Genomic DNA, 18,508 nt, shown 5'->3' with positions numbered 1-18,508 from the left:
AACCCGGTTAACAAAGGCGGGACTACAATTCCCGGCATGCTCGGGCTCGGTGGGGTGACGACGGGCGGTGGCTGCGCTGCACCCGACTGGTGGGCGCAGGACCTGGGTCGGCACCGGAGCCTGTCATCCCAGAGCGGTCGGCGGGGGTGCAGACACGGCGATGCGCCCCTGTGCCCAGCACCCGGGCCGCTCCCGGCTCGCGCCTCCCGCCCCGCGGCCCCGCCCCCTGCCCCACCCCAGCCGGGAGGCTTAGCTGGGGCCGCAGCGCAGCGGCAACATCACTCTTGCCGCCGCTGCTCCGCCCCATCCCCTTCTGTTTTTCTCTCTCATTCTCCAGTGGCGGCGGCGGGGAAGGCGGAGGCAGAGGCAGCAGCAGCCGCGCTGGCTGCAATGAATGATCCCCCAGCTTGCGGGGAGGACTCCAGGTGAGCCTCTGCCCTCGGGAGGCCTGGGACCCCCGGCCGCCCACGATCGGCAGCCCACGCTATGGATCCCTAGAGGAAGGAGGAGAAGACAGCTCCCTGCCCACCCCCATCCCATTTTCCTCTTTATCTCATTGTTGCCGAAGCTGTTTACGGCAGCGCTCCCTCTGCTCCGGCATGGGGCGGGCTCCGGGCACGGCTGCTCGGCAGGCGCTCCTTCCGCGGCGGCTGGGCGATTCTGCCTAATTCACCTCCCAGCCGGTGCAGAGAGGACCGGAGAGCGGTGGAGGCCCGGACTGCAGCAGCGTTGGGGCCACCTCCCAGCGTCCCCACCCTAGGAGGCTGCATGCGGATTGAAGAGCGGCGCCTGGGGACTGGGCCGGCCCCGCTGATCCCGACCTAGCGAGCAGGACAGCAGGACCGCCCAGGCTGCGGAGGGGCTCGGGGGCAGGAAGGTCAGAGCAGCAAGATGGCCAGTAAGACCAAGGCCAGCGAGGCCCTCAAGGTGGTGGCCCGGTGCCGCCCCCTCAGCAGGAAGGAGGAGGCTGCTGGTCACGAGCAGATCCTTACCATGGACGTGAAACTGGGCCAGGTGACCCTGCGGAACCCCCGCGCTGCCCCGGGGGAGCTGCCCAAGACCTTCACCTTTGACGCTGTGTATGATGCCAGCTCCAAGCAGGCCGACCTGTATGATGAAACCGTGAGGCCCCTGATAGACTCCGTGCTCCAGGGTTTCAATGGCACGGTGTTTGCCTATGGCCAGACGGGCACTGGCAAGACCTATACCATGCAGGGGACCTGGGTGGAGCCCGAGCTGCGCGGGGTCATCCCGAACGCCTTTGAGCACATCTTCACCCACATCTCCCGCTCCCAGAACCAACAGTACCTGGTCCGGGCCTCCTATTTGGAGATCTACCAGGAAGAGATTCGAGACCTGCTCTCCAAGGAGCCGGGCAAGAGGCTAGAGCTGAAAGAGAACCCTGAGACGGGCGTCTACATCAAGGACCTCTCCTCCTTCGTCACCAAGAATGTCAAGGAGATTGAGCATGTGATGAACCTGGGGAACCAGACCCGGGCTGTGGGCAGCACCCACATGAATGAGGTCAGCTCCCGCTCCCATGCCATCTTTATCATCACTGTGGAGTGCAGCGAGCGTGGCTCTGATGGCCAGGACCACATCCGAGTGGGCAAGCTCAACCTAGTGGACCTGGCTGGCAGTGAGAGGCAGAACAAGGCAGGCCCCAACACAGCGGGAGGGGCAGCCACACCATCCTTGGGTGGCAGTGGTGGCGGTGGAGGCAGTGGTGGCGGTGGTAGTGGAGAGAGGCCTAAGGAAGCCTCCAAAATCAACCTCTCATTATCTGCCCTGGGCAACGTGATTGCTGCCCTGGCAGGCAACAGGAGCACCCACATTCCCTACCGGGACTCCAAGCTGACCCGGCTGCTCCAGGACTCCCTAGGGGGAAATGCCAAGACCATCATGGTAGCCACACTGGGGCCAGCTTCTCACAGCTACGATGAGAGCCTCTCCACCCTGCGCTTTGCCAACCGAGCCAAGAACATCAAGAACAAGCCCCGGGTGAATGAGGACCCGAAGGACACGCTGCTGCGGGAATTCCAAGAGGAGATTGCCCGCCTGAAAGCCCAGCTGGAGAAGAGGGGGATGCTGGGGAAGCGGCCCCGGAGGAAGAGCAGCCGCAGGAAGAAGGCTGTGTCTGCCCCGCCTGGGTACCCTGAGGGCCCGGTGATTGAGGCCTGGGTGGCAGAAGAGGAGGATGACAACATCAACAACAACCGCCCGCCCCAGCCCATCCTGGAGTCAGCCTTGGAGAAGAACATGGAGAATTACCTGCAGGAACAGAAGGAGCGGCTGGAGGAGGAGAAGGCAGCCATCCAGGATGACCGCAGCCTGGTGAGCGAGGAGAAGCAGAAGCTGCTGGAGGAGAAGGAGAAGATGCTGGAGGACCTGCGGCGGGAACAGCAGGCCACAGAGCTGCTTGCGGCCAAGTACAAGGTAAGGGCCCCAGAAGAGCCGGGCACTTGAGAAGTCCCCGCAGGGGATCCTGGCAGGGAGGTTCTTCTTTGAGAGTCTGTGACCTGGCCTGAAGCGGAGGTCCTCCCTCAGCACCACACACTGCTCTCCTGCCAAATGTGCCCCCAGAGCAGCCAGGCAAATTGCTCTGATACCGGACTGCCGGGCACATGCACAGGCACACACACACACATGCGCGTGCACACACACATGAAGCAAAGCAGACAGGCGGTCTCTCAAGCCAGTGAGCTTGGGGTGGTCTGACCTGCTGCGGTCATTTCCTGCCGGTGGCCTCAGGATCAGTCAGGTCTGTGGGATGGCCAGGCAGCCTCTCGTGAATGTGGATTCTCATTCCTTCACAGCCTCCTCCCCTGAGGCTTCCTCCCTCTGCAGCATCTTCAAACCTCAAATCGTTTTAATAATACCATTTGGTTAGTACTTCAGTTTACAAAATGCTCCACATACATGATCCATACACGATCTCATTTGATCCTTTGGCCATCCAGGGTCACAGTTCTGAAATCCCCATTTCAGAGGTGAGGAATTAAAGCTCAGAGAAGTGACATGACCAAGGTTCCATCCTATGAAGTGGCAGAGCTGAGCCCATGGACCTCATGCTGTTTCAGTTCTTAGCTGGGCAAAGTGGGACCATGAACAGATTCTGCTCCCTGGGAAAATGGTCCCCTGGGGCTTATAGTGCAGGGGCCATTGCTTGCTATCATTAGGAAGGCGATTTGGAGGTTATGTAGGAGGTAGGGTGGAAAAAGCACCAAACTCTATACCAGAGAGCAAGAGACTGGCCTAGCTATTTTACAGCTCATTGAGTGACTCATTGTAAGTTGCTTTTCTCAGGTCTCAGTTTACCTTTCTGTAAAATAGAGCGTTGGCCTGGGTGATCTCTGAGGCTCTACCTATCTGACAATTCTATGGCCTATATTAATCTGAGCAGCAAACCAACCAACCCCCACCCCGAGGCCTCATCACAGTTAATATCCAATTCCCCATAAGCCTGAGAGATGTCAGAACCTCAGCATCCTTCCTGAGCTGTTTCCTACCCCCCAGGACCTTCCAGGGCCTGATGGGGCTAACTACAGAGGCCCCTGCCTGTCCAGTCATAGACCTATTAAATTTCATTGCTGGGATGCCACAACTCAATGTTCCAGGCATTTCCAGGCCCCTGGAGCCTTCAACACTAGGGGTTGAAGGAAGGACACAGGAAACCATGAGCTTGCTGGGAAGAGCAAAACGTTGTCATTTCTTATTCCTTCTCAGGAATGTGGGCTGGGGAGCAGGGGGCCCCAGCCTACAGCCACTGAGACAGTGACAGATGAGCTGTATGCCATTGTCTGTTTTGGGAATGCGTGACTGCAGCAGGGGCTCTGGCCTTACATATTTAATATTTAATTCACTTCTTTGAGCCCAGCAGGAGTTATGCTGAGCTGTTTCCTCAAGGAAAGGATCAGGGGCCTGGAACCTTTAGGGACATCCTGAGAGAAGCAAGATATTAGAGGCAGGGCCGTTAGATTGAGCCCTCCCTAGGAGGGAGGGAATCCCATGTTTGCTTACCTGGTCAGTCTGCCATTGATTTTGCTAAGAAATCCCTGAAAGCTGGGAGGTAACAAAGGCTAAGAAGGGAGGAAAATGCAGTAACACACTTTGGCTGCTTGAGGGGATGGGGTGAAGGTTTCCATTGTTGGGAACTGACCGGTTTCCCTCAGTGAGATCCTTGGATCTAAGGCAGTGTGGGGCACAGATGATAGAACGGCCAAGAGATCAGGGCGGCCAACACCAGAATTCTTGCACCAGAGGTGTAGCCCACAAAATATCACAGTCTTAGAGTTGGCAGGAGCTTTGGAAAACTGAGGTCTGGACTTGCCCAGGGCCACACAGGTGAGTTGAGGAGAGCCTAGCTCCTTTATATATGGAAGAGCCCAGCCTCTTTCCATTGCTTGAGTCCTAATGTTACCTGTGCTAGTTGATAATCAGAGTAATTCATTTTTATACAACACTTTGACATCTTAATCTCATTCAATCCTCCCAACAACCCCAAGGGGTGGGTACTATTATTTCCATTCAACAGTTATGAAAACTAAGGCTGGGGAGGTGGAGTGAGTGTCTTATCAGCTCGTGACCCTGGGTGATAGGCAGCAGAGCCAGGACTGGAACCCGGGTCTTCTGATGCCCCCAGCCCTGTGCTCTTTCCAAGGCGTCTCAGATTCCTCCATGTTTGCTCACTGTGTGACTCAGGGCAACGGCCTTTGCCTCTCCAGCCCTCGGGCTTCCATTCACCTAATGAGGAGGAGAAGCCTGACCTTGCTTCCTGGGGAATGGATGAAACAGTCATTATGTACCAGGTGTTCGGATGGAAGCAAAGGGGGAGGAGTGCCTGGGAAATTCCACGACAGGAATGATTCCATATCCTGTGACGTCTCATCACACTCAGCCTAGGACAGTCAGCAGCCAGCAACCCAGAATGGAACCTAGACAGAGGACCCAAGTTCCCCATAGCCCCAAGACACCACCTGGGCCGGTGTTGGATGTTTCTAGGCTGGTGGAATGATTGAGGGTTCTTGAGGAATCTACAGGGTAAAGAGGGGAGGAGCATGTTAGAGATATACCAATCCCAGTCCTGCCTATTCCCCAGGGTTGTGCCGAGGATTAAATGAGATCATTAGCATGAGGGCATCTGAAATAAGTTGAAAGCACCAAATACATGGAGGGCATTAGCAGCCACGGGGTGGCTTCTGTCCACCAAGCTGGGGTCCAGTGATCTCCAGGACAGACATCTTTGTTGTTAGTTTGACTTCTTCTTTACCCTGCCATCCCGGCTGCCTTGCCATAACCCTGCAGCTGCTGGGAGCAGAGCCAAGCAGGAGAGGTCTAGGAGATTTCACAAGGCAGGCTTCCCATCTGCAGCTCACTCCTGTCACCACTTTCTGAGTTATGGCATCAACTCCACTTCTTCCCCCACCAGCTCCCATTCCCTTCTTCCAGTTCATGCCACCCTCTGGGGGCAGCTAAGCGGTAGTTGATGCGACCCAGTGCCCTCATTCACTCTCTCTGACTCATCTCATAGTCTGTCTCGCCAGCTCTCCCTGCCTGCCACCTCCCAGGCTCCCTGTTCTCTTTGTTCTCCCCTCACTGTGCACAAACACCATGCCTATCTCCTTGGAATCTCCTTTCATGTTTACTGTGGGCCTTAGGGGATGTTCGGGTGTGCAAATATGTGAGAGTTTGTGATTGTGATCAGCGCCCTGTTTATCAGTAATCATTAGCAATTTATACTTATGTAGTGTCTAGGGGAGGGAGGGTGTGGGCGGGGAATGCTGGTGGGGACTTGATAACATACTAGGCCTGTGAGGTAGGAGGCATAGGTAACATCACAGGCCCACAATGCACAGTGAAAACCTTGAATATTTGGTACTGCGCAGTGAAAACCCAGATGTTTGTGCTCAGTGTCCATACTGCAGTGAGGACAGGTGAACACATGTAGATTGGTTGGGAGAAGGCCCACTTTACTCAAATGTAATCATGCAAGACAATTTTTAAATGACTGCTTTAATTTTGAAATTAACTTTTTTTTGAGATAGAGTTTCGTTCTTGTTGCTCAGGCTGGAGTGCAATGGCATGATCTCGGCTCACTGCAACCTCTGCCTCCCAGATGCAAGCAATTCTCCTGCCTCACCCTCCCTAGTAGCTGGGATTAGGTGCCCACCACCATGCCCAGCTAATGTTTTGTATTTTTTGTAGAGACAGGGTTTCACTATGTTGGCCAGGCTGGTCTCGATCTCCTGACCTCGTGGTTTCCCTGCCTTGGCCTTCCAAAGTGCTGGGATTACAGGTGTGAGCCACTGTATCTGGCTTAAAGTTGATTTTTTTGAGGAGTTGGACTAGATGATTCCTAAAACTTTGATTTTAGCTACTTAAAGAGAAAAAAGAGTGTTGGTGTACAGATGATACAGAATGCAGGCACAAATTGAAGACAAGTAGAAACAACAGCATCAGATGTGATCCCCAATAAGTAAGTCTGGAGGGAGAAGAGCTGGGGGTCTTGGCTGGAGCCCACTCTCTCTGTGGTGAATGTAGAAAAGAGAACCTGCAGAAGCAGCCCCAGAAGCCAGAGGGATGCGGTCATGAGGAGGAATGCGGACTGTGTTGAAATTGTATTGTCCCTTTCGAGGGTCCCACTTTCTCCCACCCCTCAGCAGGGGGATTAACCTTCAATGCAAGAGAGAATGTTTCAAGCCTGAGCAACAACAGTAACAGCAATAATAATGACATTTACTGAGCACTTGCTTTGTGCCAAGTACTATACTGTATACAGATTATCTTGTTTCATCCACACGAGCACCCTCCAAGAAAGGTGCCGTCCTTGTTCTCATTTTATAGATGAGAAAACGGAGCTCCACTGAGGTGAAATAACTCACCCAAGGCCACATGGTTGGTATAGTAAAACTATGTAAACCCAGCTGGATTTGACACAAAATCTGATGCTCTTTTAATCTTAAAATAATTAGGAGGCCGGGCGCGGTGGCTCAAGCCTATAATCCCAGCACTTTGGGAGGCCGAGATGGGCGGATCACGAGGTCAGGAGATCGAGACCATCCTGGCTAATACGGTGAAACCTCGTCTCTACTAAAAAATACAAAAAAACTAGCCGGGCAAGGTGGCGGGCGCCTGTAGTCCCAGCTACTCGGGAGGCTGAGGCAGGAGAATGGCGTAAACCTGGGCGGCGGAGCTAGCAGTGAGCTGAGATCCGGCCACTGCACTCCAGCCTGGGTGACAGAGCGAGACTCCGTCAAAAAAATAATAATAATAATAATAATAATTAGGAATATCAGGTTGTGAACTGGTTCCTGAGGAGATGCTGAAAAATGAGGAGTAGGCTGGGCATGGTGGCTCACACCTGTAATCTCAGCACTTTGGGAAGCCAAGGTGGGTAGATTCCTTGAGCCCAGGAGTTCCAGACCAGCCTGGACAACATGGAGAAACTCTGTCTTGACAAAAAATACAAAAAATTAACCAGGCATGGTGGTGTGCCCCTGTAGTCCCCACTACTCAGGAGGCCGAAGTGGGAGGATCACTTGAGCCCAGGAGGTTGAGGCTGCAATGAGCCTTGATTGCACCATTGCACTCCAGCCTGTGTGACACACTGGAACCCTGTCTCAAAAAGGAAAGAAAAGAAAACTGATAGGAGCTGTTGTAGATGTGTCACATTTGAGGTGACAGAGTCCAGTGGGCAGCTGGAGATGGGCCAGTGGAGTTTAGAAGCAAGCCTTATGGCCGGGTGTGGTGGCTCACACCTGTAATCCCAGCTACTTGGGAGGCTGAGGCAGGAGAATCGCTTGAACCCGGGAGGCGGAGGTTGCGGTGAGCCAAGATCACGCCATTGCACTCCAGCCTGGGCAACAAGAGTGAAACTCCGTCTCAAAAAAAAAAAAAAAAAAAAAAAAAAGAAGCAAGTCCTAGACTGGAAATGGAGGTTAGGTCTCATCTTTTCTTTTTTTTTGAGATGGAGTCACCAGGCTGGAGTGGAATAGTGCGATCTTGGCTCACCACAACCTCTGCCTCCCAGGTTCAACCGATTCTCCTGCCTCAGCCTCCCTAGTAGCTGGGATTATAGGCATGCACCACCATGCCCAGCTAATTTTATATTTTTAGTATAGATGGGGTTTCTCCATGTTGGTCAGGCTGGTCTCGAACTCCCGACCTCAGGTGATCCACCCGCCTTAGCCTCCCAAAGTGCTGGGATTACAGGCGTGAGCCACCACCCCCAGCCCCGCCCCTATTTTTGATACTCTCTCCCTCTGTGTAAATGACTCCCAGGTCGAGGTCTCCTCTCTGGTCTCTCTGCTGGCCTTATATGAAGTGCTGTGTTCAGGGCATGGGCATCAGAGTCAGCCAGGTCTGGATTTAGTGACTTACCAGTTCTGAGACCTCTGAGTACCAGTTTCCTTAGCTATAAAATGGGATAGTAATAGTATCTTTGTTACAGTGCTATTGAAAGAATTAAACAAGGGCCGGGCACAGTGGCCTATGCCTGTAATCCCAGCACTTTGGGAGACTGAGGCAGGAGGATCACTTGAGCCCAGGAATTCAAGACAAGTCTGGGCAACATAGCAAGACCTTGTCTCCAGGAAAAAAAAGAAAAAGACCAGGCACTGTGGCTCATGCCTGTAATCCCAGCCCTTTGGGAGGCCGAGGTGGGTGGATCACAAGGTCAGGAGATTGAGACCAGCCTGGACAACATGGTGAAACCCCATCTCTACTAAAAATACAAAAATTTGGTGGGCTTGGTGGTGCATGCCTGTAGTCCCAGATGCTCAGGAGGCTGAGGCAGGAGAATCGCTTGGACCCGGGAGGCGGAGGTTGCAGTGAGCTGAGATCGTACCACTGCACTCCAGCCTGGCGACAGAGTGAGACTGTGTGTCAAAAAAAAAAAAAAAAAAGAATTAAGATAATGAACAGAAAGCACTTTGTACAGTTCCTGGCACACAAGTGTTAAGTAAATAATTATTATTGCTATGTCAAACCTCCTAATAGATGTTTTCACTTGGCCACCTTCCTGATATGTTAAACACATCACATTTTAGCTTGGCATTCAAGGCCCTTCAGAGTCTGACTGCAATGCATCTCTTCTATCTTACCTGCCCAAGCCAGTTATTCCAATAGGAAAACCCTGCAGCCAGCTGTTCTACCCCCTTCCTTTGAAACCAACATGGGCCTCCCTATCCTTCTGATGATTGCACTGTTTTTGTGTCCTGGATTGTTCCTGGTAACTAGGGAGTAGGAATTATGGAAGCAGGTTAAGCTTAATTTAAATATCTTTTTAACAGTTAAAATTGGGCTGTTTCAAGAAGAAATAGGTGGCCCTGATGGTGGTGATGGTTTCACAGTTGTATACCTGTCCCCAAATTCACTGAGTTGTATACATTAAATACGTACAGGCTTTTTTTTTTTTTTTTTTTTTTTTTTTTTTTTGAGACCAAGTCTTACTCTGTCGCCCATGCTGGAGTATAGTGGGACGATCTTAGCTCACTGCAACCTCTGCCTCCTGGGTTCAAGCAATTATCCTGCCTCAGCCTCTCCAGTAGCTGGGATTACAGGTGCATGCCATCACACCTGGCTAATTTTTGTATTTTTAGTAGAGATGAGGTTTCACCATGCTGTCCAGGCTGGTCTCGAGCTCCTGACCTCAGGTGATCCACCTGCCTTGACCTCCCAAAGTGCTGGGATTACAGGCGTGAGCCACTGCACCCAGCCTAAATATGTACAGCTTTTTACACATCAATCATGCCCCAATAAAGTCATGGGCTCCCATCCCTGGAAGTGTTCAAGGAGAGACAGAATGTCAATGGTGCTCTAAGGGCTTGATGTATCAGAAAAGCCATTGAACCAGATGATCTTCAAAATTCCCTTCTCTTAAAGGCCCTTAATTGTTTAAAATGGTATTTTTTAAACAGCAAAATAGAAAATATTTAGCTTTCTGAAAATTAAGACCAGAAGGTTTAAATTTTAATATAGTATGAATTCAAACAATAATGTAATAGAGGATGTTTTTCAGCTCTCTGTCATAACCAGTTAGAGAAGAGTCAAAGACAATGAGAAGACGAGAAGAGAGAAAGAGAGAGAAAATAGGAGAAAAGCAAGAGAGAAAAGGAGGGACAATAAAGAGGGGAAAGAGAAACAGGTGAGGAGGGAGAGCAGGTAAATAACGGTGTGGATGACAGGGTTTTTGGGGAGAAGAAACCTCGATTGGGAGAGGAAGTGCTGTAGTGGAGAGAGTTAAATTCTGTGTATCATTCCACTGTCCTGATCTTAATGTTAGTCTTCAAATAGGGCTATCTCCAGTCTCCAGAGACTACCACAAAGCTGATCTGGTTCCATCTGCATGTCCCCAAGGACACCAGCCCCATGCCAGACACTCTGAGATTTGTAGGACTGCGTGATCAGCTCAGTTCTGTATGATCAGACCCTTGAAAGAAGCCTTCGGATAACAAGTGACCCATACTCCAGGCTGGGTGTGGATCCAGGTCACAGTCCGTGACCTCTTAGTGTTGGTGAGAGCAGTGTCTTGTGTTCCTTCTCATCCCTGGTGGGTGTGGTCCGTTAACAGAATTGTTGAGTTCTGGGGGCATTTTGTAACATAAAGATTTGACTAGTGGGAAGTATATGACACTAATGGATTTCTATCTGAGATTCTGGGCTTCAAGTGACATTGAGGCTCACAGCAGGCCTTTTGGTCTAGTGTTAGGTTTCTCGTGCTATGTGTTGGCTGGAGGAGGGTGTGATCATATGGCCCTGAGTCATTTCCAGCCTCCGCAGAGCACAAGATTGGATGAAGTGGCTGTGATAATATTCTCATTGTGCTCTGAAGACTAGGAAGAAAGGTCTGGAATTCAGATAGAGAGGGGTACTTTTCTCTGCCAGACCACTGCTCCTGGCCAGTCTGGGGCACCTCTTCTGGAGCTGCTGAACCAAGTGGCATGTTTGAATGAATAAGAAAGTGCTTCCCCAGGTGCAGTGGCTCATGCCTGAAATTCCAGTATGTTGGGAGGCTGAGGTGGGAGGATCACTTGAGGCCAGTAGTTTGAGACCAGACTGGATAACAAAGCCAGACCCCATCTCTACAAAAAAGTAAAAAAAAAAAAAAAAAAACAAAAAACTAGGCATGGTAGTGCACATCTGTAGTCCTCGCTACTCAGGAGGCTGACCTGGAAGGATGGCTTGAGCCCAGGAGTTCAAGGTTTCAGTGAGCCTTGATCTTGCCACTGCACTCCAGCCTGGACAACAGAGCAAGACCCCAACTCAAAAAAAGGAAAATAAAACAAAATGGTCTCTCTTTCCACAGTTCCAGCTCTGCAGCTGTAGAGGCTGTACAAGGCACACCCTCATGCTCAGACCTTATAGGACACCCATACTTGCAGTTTGGTATATCTAGAATTTTTAATATCCTGAGAAATTCTTGGGCATTAACTCCACCTCATACTAAAAAATTACTTTCTAGTTGTCTCATGTTCCTCTCAGATATACTCAACAGAAGAGTCCCAGGCCCTGGGATGAGCTATTTCTTTTTTCTTTCTTTCTTTTTTTTTTTTTTTTTTTTGAGATGTAATCTTGCTCTGTCACCAGGCTGGAGTGATCTCAGCTCACTGTAAGCTCTGCCTCCCGGGTTCAAGCGATTCCCCTGCCTCAGCCTCCTGAGTAGCTGGGACTACAGGTGTCCGCCACCATGCCCGGCTAATTTTTTTTGAGACAGAGTCTTGCTCTATCACCCAAGCTGGAGTGCAGTGGCGCGATCTCAGCTCACTGCAAGCTCCGCCTCCCGGGTTCACGCCATTCTCCTGTCTTAGCCTCCTGGGTAGCTGGGACTACAGGCGTCTGTCACCATGCCCGGCCAATTTTTTGTATTTTTAGTAGAGATGGTGTTTCACTGTGTTAGCCAGGATGGTATCGATCTCCTGACCTTGTGATCCACCCACCTCGGCTTTCCAAAGTGCTAGGATTACAGGCATGAGCCACCGCACCCCGCCGGGCTGAGCTATTACTATAGCACTAGCTAATGTACATGCAGGCTTTCTTCTTTCTTCAGGTGGGCCAGCAGAAAAATAACAACAGTGATGGTAATAATGATAGCTACCATTTCTTCCATGCATGCTTAATGCCAACCACTCTGATGTGTTTTTGTGTGTGTGTGCGTGTGTGTGTGTGTGAGACAGTTTCACTCTTGTTTCCCAGGCTGGAGTGTGATGGTGCGATCTCGGCTCACTGCAACCTCCACCTCCTGGGTTAAACCGATTCTCCTATCTCAGCCTCCCAAGTAGCTGGGATTACAGGTGCCCACCGCCACACCTGGCTAATTTTTGTATTTTTAGTAGAGATGAGGTTTTGCCAGGTTGACCAGACTGGTGTCAAACTCAGTGATCTCAGGTGATCAGCCTGCCTTGGCCTCCCAAAGTGTTGGGATTACAGGCATGAGCCACCGCGCCTGGCCCGATGTGTTCATTATGTGTATCATTTTGCTTCATCCTCACAGTAGCATGAATCTTCATCTGACCAGTGAGGAAACTGAGGCACATTAAAGAATGAACATTCCAGGATTGCACACCTAGAAAGTGGTGGGGCCAGAGTTATGAGCCCATGTCTGCCTGACTCCCCTTCCACACTGTAATGCCAGCTTAGACAGGAAGGATTATGCCAGATCCCTGACTAATAAGCCCCAGTGGGAACTCTTGTCTCCTGAGATATTTAACTCATCTTTGTCCTTCTATATGACGCAAATCCCCACCTTCTAACCTCAGCCCAGCACCATTCACTCTTGTAATCAACAAATCTTTGGCCGGGTGCAGTGGCTCACACCTGTAATCCCAGCACTTTGGGAGGCCAAGGTGGGCAGATCACTTGAGGCCAGACATTCAAGACTATCTTGGCCAACATGGCGAAACCCCATCTCTACCCAAAATACAAAAATTAGCTGGGCATGGTGGCATGTGCCTTAGTCCCAGCTACTCCAGAGGCTGAGGCAGGAGAATCACTTGAATCCAGGAGGCAGAGGCTGCAGTGAGCCAAGATCATGCTACTGCACTTGCCTGGGCGATAGAGTGAGACTCTGTCTCAAAAAAAACAAAAGCCCAACAAATCTTTTTAAGTAACCATGGCCAAGGACATAAATCAGTAGATATAGTTAACTTCATCTTTAAATTCTTTAAATTTCTGGAAGGAATCATAAGAACTCGCAATAATGGTTATTGCTAGAGATTTTAATATGGAGGAGAATTTTTATTTTTCACTTTATACCTTTTTATTTTATTTTTCACAATAAGCATATAATACTTTAAAAAAATCATCTGGGACTTTATTTTTATTTTTTATTTTTTCAGTAGTTTTGGGGGGAACAGGTGGTTTTTAGTTACATGGATAAGTTCTTTAGTGGTGATTTCTGAGATTTTGGTGCACCCATCACCCACTTTAAAAAAATTAAACAAAAACTAATCTGAATTTTTTAAAGGAAAAAGCGCTTTGTCAGGGTTCTATGGTTTAAAAAAAGATGGGGGGAAATGTAAAATATATATGTTAATGCCTAGTTGGAAGATTTGCTTAAAGGTAATGAATAATTGAGGAAAATCCAGGGTTGATAATAATGCTGAGTTATACTCAGTTATTGGTAATTCTGTGACCTTGGACAAGTCACTTTCCCTCCCATAAGCTGTAAGGAATGACCAATAGATGATTCCTGACCAGGCGCGGGGGCTCACGCCTGGAATCCCAGCACTTCGGGAGGCCGAGGCAGGCGGATCACAAGGTCAGGAGTTCAAGACCAGCCTGACCAACATGGTGAAACCCCGTCTCTACTAAAAATGCAGAAATTATCTGGGTGTGGTGGCACACGCCTGTAATTCTAGCTACTCAGGAGGCCGAGGCAGGAGAATCGCTTGAACCCGGAAGGCGGAGGTTGCGGTGAGCCGAGATCATGCCACTCTACTCCAGCCTGGGTGACAGAGCAAGACTCCGTCTCAAAAAAAAAAAAAAAAAAAAAAGATGATTCCTTGCTTTCTGTACCATTTGCTGACTCACCTTGGAAGCAGGCCAGTGTTAGAAACCAGCCTGAACGAAGGACAGTGAAGGACAGAGAGGAATGACCCAGCCTTGACTGGGATCCTAGAGGCTGTATGACCGAGGACCACTAACCTAACCCCTCTGGGCCCTGCACCTCATCTGTAAATTGCTCACACTACACTATATACATCCTTAGGTTCATCCAGTTCTGACACTGGAACATTCTGTTGTCTGTATTTGCTCAAGAGAAAACCTCTAGAAAGCCACAAATAAGCGAGGGAAATAGGGTGGAAAGGTGAAGATAAGCATTGATCTGAGGGGCTCGTGGTTTTCTCACTAAAGCAAAAGGGCTGATTAGTTTCCTTCCTGCTTTTCTTCAAGGTGAGCTGAAGCACTCTGGGCATCCCTGCCTTGTCCAGTACAAGACTGCAGTCCAGCTCACCTCATCCCTTGGCCAATATTTTCCTGATCTCAAATTGTTCTTTCTTCTTAATAAGGAAATTCCTAGCACTTGAACCGTTTGTCATTTTTATTGTGTTTTGAGCCATCCAAGGAGAAGATTCACACTCAGTCTCCTGACCTTTGTCCCCCAGGGCAGGAAATCATTGAAAATAGCATTATTCATCTGAAAATGGTCCTCTTCATCCCCTCCCCATTGTCTCTTTCATTTCTTCTTCTCTCACTGCTGACTCCTCACGATGTACAATCAGGGAGCTGGAAAAGGAGAAGCAGGTCTGTGAAGGTAGGGGTGGCTGTATTTTCTAAGAGATGGAAGCAGGGTCTGTTGAGATTGTTGTTTTGTTTTTTGCTCTTTGTGGCAAGTGGTGGGTAAAATACCAATCAGATACCAAAACAGCGAGGAACGACTAACGTTTGGGTGTACTTTATCACTGACCAAGCACTTTCACACCTACTCTCAAACTCGCTGGTTGTTTTGTTTTATTTCTGTTTTTTGTTTTGTTTTTTGAGACAAGGTCTCACTCTGTCACCCAGGCAGGATTGCAGTGGTGCAATCTCAGCTCACTACAGTCTCAACCTCCTGGGCTCGAGGAATCCTTTCACCTCAGCTTCCCAAGTAGATGGGATTACAGAGGTGGGACTACAGGCGCACGACACCATGCCTGGCTAATTTTTAAAATAAATTTTTTATAGAGATGGGGTCTCATTATGTTGCCCAGGCTGGTCTTAAACTCCTGGGCTCAAGTAATCTGCCTGCTTCAGCCTCCCAAAGTGCTGGGATTACAGGCGTGAGCCACTGCACCCAGCCCAACTTGCTGTTCTTACCCGAGGCCTGAAAGGTAGCAGGTATTCTCCCCATTTTACAGATGAGGAAGTGGAAGTCCAGAGGGCTGAAGAGCTAGATTTTGTAGCAAAGAGAGTGGCAGAGTGTGTAGCAGGACTGGAGCACCCTGACTCCCACACCCAGCCACTCTTTATGTCATTCCACCATGGAACTTGTGCAGGGACACTTCCCACGAACATTCTTCCAGAGTTTCTAGCCTCTCTCTGGGACTCTAGGATCCTGACAGCCTCCCTGCCAGCACACAGTTAAGAGCTCTAATCCACTTATCTCAAAGACCCCCATAAGAGTCACACAGGCAGAAGCAGCAGCAGCAGAGCCCTGCCTATTTCAGCCAAAAGAGAAAGCAAGGAGGCTCTGAGCTTTCCTGATGGTTCCTGAGTTGGCAAAGGTACAAATACCAAATGCTGCTTCTCTCCAAGGTGCTTTCCTGTCTGAACCTGGAAGAAAGCCATGGAACAGAGAATAGGACATTGGACTTGGAGTTAGGGCAGTAGTGGTCAAATATCACTCTGCCATTTACTGGCTCCAAACCTTGAGCAAATCACTTTGCCTGTCTGGGCCTTAGTTTTCCTTTATGTCAAATGGGGATCATAACCGTTATCTCATAAGTTTTTGTGAGCATTAAATAGGACGATTAAGGTAAAAAGGAGTTAACCCAGTCGAGGCACATGGCCAGTTGCATCTGAGACTCCTGTCTCCTGCAGAATGTCACAGATAGGTGGCAGTGGCAGGGCAGAGCCTGTTTGGCTTATCTGTCCTGGTAAAATCATACTTGATGCTATCTTCCCAGAAGAGTGGCTGGCTGGGCCTGACTATCTCCATTCTAGCTTTCCACGTCAGTGCTTTATGAGTACCGGGGCCCCCTTTGTCCCCGCTCTGGTTTTGCACTCCATTTGCTCTTGGAATAGTTAAAGGTGAGCCTCTGAGTACCCCCAGCTGTGTCTACAAGCTGGCATTGTCCCTGTAGTGACCTGGCTGTTGTCACAGCAGCTGACCTGCCTCTGATACCTGGAATCAGGGCTCTAATCAAATTGGAAAGTTATTTGGAAAGCACATAGTCAATATAAGAGCAGCTAGATAGGTGGGGCACGGTGGCTCACACCTGTAATCTCAGCACTTTGGGAGGCTGAGGTGGGCGGATTGCTTAAGGTCAGGAGTTCAAGAGCAGCCTGGCCAACATGGTGAAACCCCATCTGTACTAAAAATGCAAAAACTAACTGGGCGCGGTGGCAGGCACCTGTAGTTCCAGTTACTTAGGAGGCTGAGGCAGGAGAATGGCTTGAATCTGGGAGGCAGAGGTTGCAGTGAGCCGAGATTATGCACCTGCACTCTAGCCTGGCTGACAAAATGAGACTCTGTCTCAAAAAAAAAAAAAAAAAGAGCAGCAGCTAGACAAAGAGTCCTTAATTAGGAGACTCAGGCTTCGAGGACTCCACCTCTAGGCCTCAGTTTCCCATCTATAAAGCATGGGGGTTGGGGTCGATGATTCCCAAAGTCCCCTTGGTTACCCTGCCCTTCATACCCATCTCTCAAGCATGAGACCATGGTGCCCTGCAGCTCCCAGCCCTGTCTTTTCCACCCCCATAGCCTCTGCTGGCCTTTTAGTTACACTGGCTTGTTTAGAATCAGCAGAACCAAACCCAGTCCTGTCCCCAGGCCCACCCACCTGTAGTCTTTTGCTCTGAAATATTACAAAAGAAGCATTGACTAGAATGGCTGAGAGCTTCAGGGAACTTCTCTTCAGGACTAGGAACTCCACATTCTCACGTCCCCTGCTTGGTATATTCTAGTCTGAATTGAGCTCAGGGATTTCAGGCATCCCTGTCCCTCCCCGCCCTCATAGGTGATGGTTAAGCATCTCTTTTTTTTTTTTTTTTTTTTTTTTTGAGACGGAGTCTCGCTCTGTCACCCAGGCTGGAGTGCAGTGGCCGGATCTCAGCTCACTGCAAGCTCCGCCTCCCGGGTTTACGCCATTCTCCTGCCTCAGCCTCCCGAGTAGCTGGGACTACAGGCGCCCGCCACCTCGCCCGGCTAGTTTTTGTATTTTTTTAGTAGAGACGGGGTTTCACCGTGTTAGCCAGGATGGTCTCGATCTCCTGACCTCGTGATCCGCCCGCCTCGGCCTCCCAAAGTGCTGGGATTACAGGCTTGAGCCACCGCGCCCGGCCTGGTTAAGCATCTCTAAAAAAATTAGTCGGGTGTGGTGGCTCACGCGCCTGTAGTCCTGGCTACTTGGGAGGCTTAGGTGGGAGGATCTCTTGAGTCCAGAACCACTGCACTCCAGCCTGGACAACAGAGCAAGATCCTGTGTCTCAAAGAAAAGAAAAGAAAAGGCTCGAGATCTCTGAGAGAAAGGAGGAGATGGCCACTGGTATCCTCAGACAAATGTGGAAATAAAAAAGAAAAGGAAAAAAAAATATATTTCTAAGCCAAGAAAAGAATCTCATGCGTGACATATTTCTGAGCATGGGAGTGAAGCAGACAGCATGGGTTGAGACTGAGGAGAAGGAGGGAGCAGAGACCCTGCACCTGGACTGAGGCCCACCCACAGATTTCATGCCAGAACCAGCCCCCTCTTCCCAGCACAAGACTGGTCTGTCAGCCAGGCTTGGCTGAGAGTGTGGGTTTGAGCAAGTGGGCAAGACTTGGCCAGTGACTGATAAGGCAAATTTAGTTGTCATTCAGACCACGTCTGTGCTGGGTCCCGGCAGGGCTGGCAGAGAAACACAGGGGCATTGGGCAGATGGGTGGAGTGACAGTGGCCAGTTAGTTATCGTCCAGGATTCTCTTCATGGAGCCCAGGGCCCAGCCTGCAGGAGAGATTGTGAAGCAGAGTTCTAGGTCCACAGAGGAGATCCAACCCGGAAAAAGATGAGCAGAAACCAGCCCAGGAGCTGGTCTTGAGCCTCCTGTAATGGGGAAGAGGAAGGAAGGAGGGCTGGGACTTGGGGACTCAGCAGTCTTGCTTGGCTAATACATCAGACCCCAGGCCTGACTGGCAGCTCAAATTATGCCTGATAGTGTCCAGGTGGCTTCAAGAACAGGGTGAGGTGGTAGCATTTGAGTGAGGAGGACTCAGGCCTAGGTGTGGGTAGCTGGGGAGGGTGGGGTCTGAATAAACAAAGAATTTCGTTTTGAATCTGAGGTCCATCTCTTCACTTGAAAATCACCAAAAAAATTAGCCGGGCATGCTGG

At 50.1% G+C, this 18,508-nt stretch overlaps 1 protein-coding gene across 2 annotated transcripts in view; it reads left to right on the top strand.

The window, feature by feature from the left end:
* Positions 1 to 18,508, top strand: part of KIF3C (kinesin family member 3C) — a 67,485-nt gene that overhangs the window by 10,497 nt on the left and 38,480 nt on the right. The window contains exon 2 of one of the 2 annotated variants that reach the window (XM_030921670.1): positions 338 to 2,436. In XM_030921670.1, coding sequence (XP_030777530.1) covers positions 892 to 2,436 — 1,545 coding nt within the window. In that variant the 5' untranslated portion in view covers positions 338 to 891. Of the gene's footprint in view, positions 1 to 72; positions 2,437 to 18,508 lie in introns of those variants that run through there. The other variant, XM_010383019.2, reaches the window with a different exon arrangement.

Source organism: Rhinopithecus roxellana, chromosome 17 (genome assembly GCF_007565055.1).
Source record: "Rhinopithecus roxellana isolate Shanxi Qingling chromosome 17, ASM756505v1, whole genome shotgun sequence".
Taxonomy (NCBI): Eukaryota; Metazoa; Chordata; class Mammalia; order Primates; family Cercopithecidae; genus Rhinopithecus; species Rhinopithecus roxellana.
Note: the sequence above shows the minus strand (reverse complement) of the source record. Positions and strands in the feature narration are given on the sequence as shown.